General features: G+C 29.4%; 1 protein-coding gene across 1 annotated transcript; it reads left to right on the forward strand.

The window, feature by feature from the left end:
* Nucleotides 1-4757: 4757 nt before the first annotated feature.
* LOC141656426 (NAC transcription factor 56-like) lies at nt 4758-7740 on the forward strand. The gene is made up of 3 exons (XM_074463310.1): nt 4758-5204; nt 5520-5827; nt 6421-7740. The coding sequence occupies exons 1-3, from the start codon at nt 4952-4954 to the stop codon at nt 7003-7005; spliced, it is 1146 nt and encodes a 381-aa protein (XP_074319411.1). The 5' UTR covers nt 4758-4951; the 3' UTR covers nt 7006-7740.
* Nucleotides 7741-8526: the final 786 nt, after the last annotated feature.

Here is an 8526-nt window from a genome sequence, read left to right on the forward strand (position 1 = left end):
AAAAAGCAAAATGATAGAGTGGAGTTGAATGGAGGAAGTACAAGACATGCGTGATGGAACAAGGATAACTTTTACATTATACACGTTTCATAACTTCCTACCCACCAAATTAAAGAGTAATGTATAATATATTATAATCATTATCATTATTATTCATAAAATTGTTTATTTATTTCCTGTGAAAAATCAATCGCAAATATTAAAATATTAATTCAAAATCAAACCCTTTAGAGTTAACAACCTGTATTCTACATACCACGGAGAACTTATGCCCTGTTCTTTTTGGCTTTTTAGATTTGAATCGAAACTGAAATTGAATCGAATGGAGTTGAATTGAACTGAATCGAGTTGAATCGAATCAATGAAATCGAATGAATCGAATCGAATGAATGAATCAATTGAATCGAATCGAATGAAATCGAATGAATCGAATCGAATAATGAATCGAATGGAATCGAATGGAGTCGAATCAATCAATAGAATGAATGAATCGAACTTAGTGATTGAGTGAATTGAACTGAAACAATATTAATATTAATATTAATATTAATATTAACATTAATACTAAATATAATAATAATAATAATAATAATTATTATTATTATTATTATTATTAATTACTACTATTATTATTATAATTATTATAGTTATTAATATTAATATTAGTATTAGCATTATTATTATTATTATTATTATTATTATTATTATTATTATTAGAAGAAGAAGAAGAAGAAGAACATTAATAATTATAATAATAATAATTATACGAATTTGAATGATTAACTAGGTAGTCACCATAAACCACGATTCACCATCAATCTAATTAGGTAAAATAATGGAGCACTGGTTTGCTATATTGATGTTGAAAATCTAGCCGTTTATCATCCTAATTTGACTGATTAGGTACCCATCACGAAACACCAACAATCTTAATTTAATTAATTAGATAAATAAAAATTGACAGACCTTAATTTCATTTTTTAACAAATAAATGAAATTTGGTTGATTTATTAAAATTCAAAAAATAATATTAATAATTGATAACAAGTAAATTAATTTATTATTTGATAAATTAGAATCCATCTTGTAAGTTTTAAGTCATTTGAGCAATTAAATTAAGTTTTAGGGAAAAATATCGATTTAAGAGTTCACTTAGTTCAGTTTTAGGTGAAAAGGGTACAAAATAGAGCGTTATGAAAAAGTGTATGTGAAAGAGTAAAGTTCGTATATGAAAAAATAATTAGGTATTAGTAATAGTAATATTAAAATTAACAATGTTATTAATAATATTATTATTAATTAATATTCATATTCATACTAATAATAATAATAATAATAATAATAGTAATAGTAATAGGATTAATTATATTAATATGAATATTATTGATTTTAATAACTATAATATTCATAATAATAACAATAATGAGGATGATTAATTAATAATAAAGTAATTATAATAATAATAATATTATAATAATAACAATAACAATAACAATAACAATAACAATAACAATAACAATACATAAATAAATAATAATAATAATAATAATAAATAAAATAAAAATAAAATAATAATATTAATAATATTAATAAAAACTGTTAAGTTTAAGATTCGCAAAATTGAAATTTACTGAATTTAGTGGAGCTGAACTGAATGGAGCTGAACTGAATTGAGCTGAGCTGAACTGAATAGAGCTGAACTGAACTGAACTGAGCTGAACTGAACTGAATAAAGCTGAGCTGAACTGAAATGATCTGAAATTAAGCAAGAAAGAACAGGGCCTTAACAAGCTATACTTCAAAAAAAATGTAAAAATCAAATGTTGAACTAACCTCTTAAATAATGTGCAACTTATAGCAAATATTTATTTTATGGAAAATGAGATAGCGTAATGATCAAATATATACCTTTATTAAGGCTCAAAGGCAACATTTAATAAATAATCTTCAACTTATGACACTATATACTTCTTCCCCTTCATTGGTTTCATAGCATTTAAATAAATAATACTCAATAATATTCAACAAATGGTATGAATCTAGTGAATTTGAAGGAGAATATATTATAACAAGTAAAATACGAAAGTGTACTGCACTAAATAAATTTGTGTGACTTATTAAGATTGATTGGTTTGATCGAATTTAAATTAGAAGAAAAATACTTGATACAATCAATAAAGTCCTGTGGACTTAATTCCAGCTCACTTCAATTCAGTTCGGTTTTATTCAGTTCAGTTCATTTAAACTTTATTTATTCATATTCAACTGTTACTTCAGTTCAGTTTAAGTTAGCTCCATTAATTTCAGTTCACTTAAGCTCCATTAAATTCAGTTTAGTTCAGTTCAGTTTAGACCGTTTTAGCTTAATAGAACAAGATCTAAAATAAACTCCTTAGTAATAAGATTTATGCTTTAGTAATAAAACGTGATAAATAATGAGCTATCTCCTAAAAAAAATCTTTGAATTTATGTTTTAAGATATATAGTTAATCAATCTCCTCCCATATTACAATTGTGAGACATGCCTTAAAATGTTTGATTAGTTAAGTTGGTTAATATATAACTTATTACAAAATCTAAATGAATTTTAGCTCAAATGGTAAAAATAACACGATTGAGTTATTCACGGGTTTTAAATTCAACCCCTTATATAGGGAAATGGTTTAAGATCCGAAGGTCTTCCTAAGAGTATGTTTGGCCTAACTTGTTGAAAATGAGTTTTTGTTTTTCAAGGTTGATTTTCTAAAAGTTTTTTTCAAAAACAGAAGCACCAAATTGTTGCTTCTGTTTTTATGGGCAAAAAGATTGTTTTTGGTTTCTGAGAATTTTTTTTCCGCTGTAAATAATGATTTGTTTGGCAAAAAAAGTGTTTTTAAGTTTAAAAACACTTTTAAAATTCAGGCCAAACACACAGTAAGTTAGACCTCATTACCAGGTCGAAATGAATTGGTTGGAACTTGGAAAGAAGAAAAGTTCTTTTTAAGATGGGTTGTTAATTTGATCCCTCCTTATCCCGCAATTTGCGGGAGCCATTAAAGCACCTATTATTGATATTGTTGTTGATGATGGTTAATTAAGTGTGCGTAATTCATAATAAAAAAATTCTAAGGTCCACCGGGTGTACAAGAATATCGTACACCCTAACCAATGAGATGTTTTAGTCTTTATTCTATTAAGATTATATTCTATTATTTATGGAGAATTTATTCAATTCTAATATTCTCATTGGGTAGGGTGTAAGATGACGTGGTACACCCGGTGTACCCAAGAATTTCTATTCATAATAACTCTTACAATGAAAAATAACTGCAAGTGAAATATTTTTCAAGACACCTCCATAAAACCAAGTAGGGGTATTAACTATCTACTTACCATATTCCAATTAGATATTTCAAATACTTTTGATAAGTAGGACTTACAAGTAATAAAATTAGGGGTTTACTAAATTACTCCATTTATATATTATTAAGATCGAGGAAGAAAGTTTCAAAAGAGATAACTCTTTTTCGTCCTTGTAATGAGAATAAAAGTCATTTTTTCTGTTTAAGTCGTCTTGAAAAACAAAAAGAAATTTAAGAAATATTATGGAAATGTTGTAAACAATCAAGGGAGATTCATTTCGCGTTGGGGGGGGATTATAGATCGAGAATCTACTCGTGAAACTCTCATCTCATAACTAACAGGCGATACGTGACATTCATCTATGGAATTCATCATTAAAGCTCATAAAATTTTCAAATAAACTCAAGATCAACCTATTACCATTTAATATAATGTTAGTAGTTGAGACACGTTACAATTTTAAACCCGCCCACAGACAAACAGACCTTAAAATTACTATTGCATGCAGAAACTTAATATTCCTCTATTTCACATTGTTTCTCTTATTTTACCTGGACCTCTCTTTTATACGATAATCTAACAATGTTTTAGGATAAATAAAAAAATATATATGAAAATTCTTTTATACTTCAGATATAATTTAACTTTATGAACATTATCATATTATTAATGGTAAACTATGCCTTTTAGACTCTAAATCTGTCATCTCCAGGTGGACGACTTGACATACGCTGTTTTAACCATATCATATATACTCGAAATTTTAGAGTATAATCAGTACACACCAAAGGTAATAACTATAACTCATTAAAGGGAGTATCTAAAAAAGTAGGAATAGTACTAGACTGAACTCCGTAATTTGCTAATAAATCAGCTGCTCTATTTGCTTCTCGGTAGGTGTGTACTAGCTTGACGGTCCAATGACTTTCATCAATTAGCTCCTTGCATCTTCGAATGATATACTTCAAGTTATTACTTACCAGCTGATCTTCATTGATTAACTTAACACACGGGGAATTGTCCATGTGTATTATGAGCTTTACGATCTTGAGAGACTTCGCCTTTTCCAAGCCCGTTAGCAAAGCAAGAAGTTCGGACTTCATGAATGTACATATTCCACAAGATATTTTTGGGATTGCTATCCCCCGTGTAATAGCTAATAACAATTAATTTCGGGACTTTGCCCCTCATATGTACCAAAAAAAAAAAGGTAATAACTGTGAACCTAGTCATCATAAAGAAGTTGAATTATTTACCTATGTAAAAGTGAGTAAAACCAAAAGGATATCATGGAAATATTTTTAAGATTCATGATTGGAGGGTGGTGATCTCCACATAGTATAACTTACCAAACAAAATAAAGGGCCCCACAATCTCATGTCATGCATATAAAACATGAACCTTTGCCAACTTAAACCAACATTTACTCCCTCTTTTTTTCTACCTCTCCATATCTCCCTTTCCTCCCTTCTTTCTACATCAATCCCCTGAAATACATAAACCATTCACACTAAAAAAACAGAGAAACTCAACAAACAAAAAAAATAATAAACCCAATTATCAAAAATAATAATTTATAAAAAAAATCATTCAAATCAATATCACATATATGGAGAGCACAGACTCATCTGCTGCAGCAGCGGTCGCTGCAGGAGCTGGTGGATCACACCACCAGCCTCCTTCACAGCAGCAACCGCCACCGCAGCAGCCTCAACCACATCTTCCTCCCGGGTTTCGGTTTCATCCGACTGATGAAGAACTTGTAGTTCATTACCTTAAGAGAAAAGCTCAGTCTGTTCCTTTACCTGTTTCCATCATCGCTGAGGTTGACTTGTATAAGTTTGACCCTTGGGAACTTCCTGGTGATTCTTTCTTTTAATTCACTTTTTTTTTTTTTTAATTTTTGTTAGTTAAATTGTAAAAAGAATAAGAATAATAATCCAATTCTTGAAAATTTTTGATTTTTTTTTTTCATTTAGCAATATATTTTTATAGTATTTATTGTGTAAGACCGTACCTTTTTTTTGACGTTAACTACGTCATATCATATGAGTGTTTAATCAATTAAAGGGTGCTGCTAATTTTTATTTTCGAGAAAAATATATTAAATTATACCAAGTTCAAATACTACGACTACTACTACTACTAATAATAATTTCGGGTTTTTTTGGATGCAGCTAAGGCAATATTTGGAGAGCAAGAATGGTACTTCTTTAGTCCAAGGGACCGTAAGTACCCAAACGGGGCACGTCCTAACAGGGCGGCCACGTCTGGGTACTGGAAAGCGACGGGTACAGATAAACCCGTCTTAAGTGCAGGAAAACAAAAAGTTGGTGTGAAAAAAGCATTGGTTTTTTACGGTGGAAAACCTCCAAGAGGTGTTAAGACAAATTGGATCATGCATGAATATCGTTTAGCGGATAATAAGCCGAATAACAAGCCTCCTGGTTATGATCATTCACATAACAAAAAAGGATCCTTAAGGGTATTTTTTTAATTCTTTTATTTATTTATAATTTTGCATAATTTCATGTCATTAATATTTACTCTATCGATTCCGTCTCAATTATTTGTTTAACTTTGATTAAAATTAAATACAATTCACAATGAATATAAAAGGTTAACAAATGACTGAGTCGGAAAGAGATTTTATTTCTTTTAAGGGTCTATTGAAAGGTGCCTATAACTATAATATATTTTGATAATGTAATAAATACATATTGCTTTCTTGTTATATGATTAAAGGTAATGCTACTCATATCATATATCATCTTCATGATGTAATATAGGTATGGAAATTTGGCTAGTGGAAAAAAAAAATAGATTTTTATTTTTAATGTTGATTTTATGTAAATTAAATATTAGAAAATTGTTTTAGTATATATCGATGTTTTTAAAATTGTCTTTTCTAGACTTCTGTGTTGTGTGTGATCTACATTTAAGTGAAGTGCATGATTTTATGCTTACTTTTAATTACGATGTTTATAAAATTGTTTTTTCTGACTCCGCTTGTCGAGTGAAGTATGTGATTGATACTATGCTAATTTTAATTCTTTTGAATATGGATTATTATTGAAGTTGGATGATTGGGTATTATGTCGAATATACAAGAAGAACAATACTCAAAGGCCAATGGATCAAGACCGCGAAGATTCAATGGAAGACATGTTGATGATGGGTTCTATGCAGAATATGTCATCCCTCTCAAACCCGATCCATTCAATGGGACATCACCCGTCTCTTACGAAAACAACGTTAAATTACAATCCCCTGTTAGAAACACATGATCATCACCAAGCCAATTTTTTTGAGGGAATGATGAGTAACCATGGTATGGACCTTGCATCACCTTCTACTAGCACCATGCCACTCAAGCGCACCTTGCCTAACTTGTATTGGTCCGGTAATGATCACCACGACGCAAAAAGGTCGTCCATGGTTCACAACGATGATGGTAATAACAACAACGATAACAACAACAATAACAACAACAGCATGGATCAAGAGCTTGTAAGGGGGAATAATGAGGAGGATGAGAATAATTGCAATAATATGAATAATTCTCTCACGAATCTTATTAACCAACAAACTATGTTGGGAAATATCTCGGATGGAGTGTTTCGACAACCATATCCTATTCCCGGGATGAATTGGTATTCTTAGCTGAAACGGTTCAAGTTAGGTTATGTTCAGGCCAGGCCAGGCCAGGTCAGGTCATATCAAACTGAAGATGGTACTATGCTCCTTATTATTGGTTCGAGCTTGAGTTTTGCTTCAAGATTTTTACGATGATGAGGAACAATTCGCCGCGTATATGATTAATGATTTTACACATCTTAATTAACATTTTCTTGGTTTAATCATCCTACACTTAGCTAAGATGCATGGTGCTACATATAGGTATATCACCACCACTATATAATTAAAAGAGTCATATTATTATTATATTTATAATTATTATAATTATCATTAATATTATTAATATTATTATTATAATTATTATAATTAAAGTATGATTAATTATAGGATAATAGCTAGGTATTAATTTTTGAGTTTTGGTTGTTGAGAGATTTTAAGAAGGAGGGGCAATTAGGGGTGTTTAATTATTAATAAGTGGGGCCTAATTATTGTGTTAAGAGCAATAATTGCATGATTATCTTGTTGATAATGCAGTTTCAACCTCCTAGCCTCCTCTTTCACCAAAACGAGAAAAAAGGTATAGATAGAGCATATATATACATTTGTATATAGAATAAAAGACAAATTTTAGTATTTATATTGTGATGTGATTACGTTTGCATTAGGATACAAATTATGAACCTTTTGTAAATTATGTTTGTACTTAATATTGAAGATTTACTTAGATGACATTATTTATCGAATTTCGTTGTTTATTTACACTTTGTTTTGCTTGTGATCGATATATATTTGAATAATAACGCATACAGGTTTGAACTCTGGTCATGATACTGACCCTATAGTAATTACTAATAATTTCTTTATCGAGAATTATGAAATCGGCTTAATAAGCTTGGAGGCGATGGAGAATATGGAGCTTCGCCGGAATAATTAAGCTATGGTTCATGGCTTCGATCACTTCTAAAGTTGAACAAGAATTATCAATCATTTTCTTGTGATCAACTATGACTCATGAACAACACAAGGACCCAAAACCCTAAAAAGGTAAGAATCTTATTCTTTATCTATAATTATACTTTTGTGCCATGCTTGTTTAGTGATAAATGGCAAAATGAGAGTACTAATCAGTTTATTATGTGCAATGTATTTTGCCAATTAGCCAAATATACTTTTTAGATCTTTTTAGGCTTCTTTTTTATCATTATTTTGTGGTTAATAGAATTAGCTAATCTTTTGATGGAATTAAATCATGTTCACTTTACATGGTCCAAAATTAAGCTCGCCATAATTATTAGGAATTGCATGAGACGGTTTCATATATAGGGGTCTCAGGATTAGATTATCGTGAGATTTCTCACATATAAAATTCCATTTTAAGTCTTCTCCATTATTTAATATTAAAATAATTATAACCTTTCATTTGTTTATAAAAGACCATTTTCTCATTTTTATTGAAGCTATTAATTTGTTTTTATTTCCTTGGAAAAAGAAAATGTTATTACTAAAGTTACACTAGCTATTTTATCAAGATAATAATATTTTTTT

Source organism: Silene latifolia, chromosome 5, assembly GCF_048544455.1.
Source record: "Silene latifolia isolate original U9 population chromosome 5, ASM4854445v1, whole genome shotgun sequence".
In the NCBI taxonomy this organism is placed as follows: domain Eukaryota; kingdom Viridiplantae; phylum Streptophyta; class Magnoliopsida; order Caryophyllales; family Caryophyllaceae; genus Silene; species Silene latifolia.

Excerpts from the sequence above, each read along its gene's own strand:
- LOC141656426 (XM_074463310.1), top strand. The coding sequence starts at position 4,952 with ATGGAGAGCACAGACTCATCTGCTGCAGCAGCGGTCGCTGCAGGAGCT. Across the intron at positions 5,205-5,519 it reads TGACCCTTGGGAACTTCCTG|CTAAGGCAATATTTGGAGAG; the intron begins GTGATTCTTTCT and ends TTTTGGATGCAG. Across the intron at positions 5,828-6,420 it reads ACAAAAAAGGATCCTTAAGG|TTGGATGATTGGGTATTATG; the intron begins GTATTTTTTTAA and ends TTATTATTGAAG.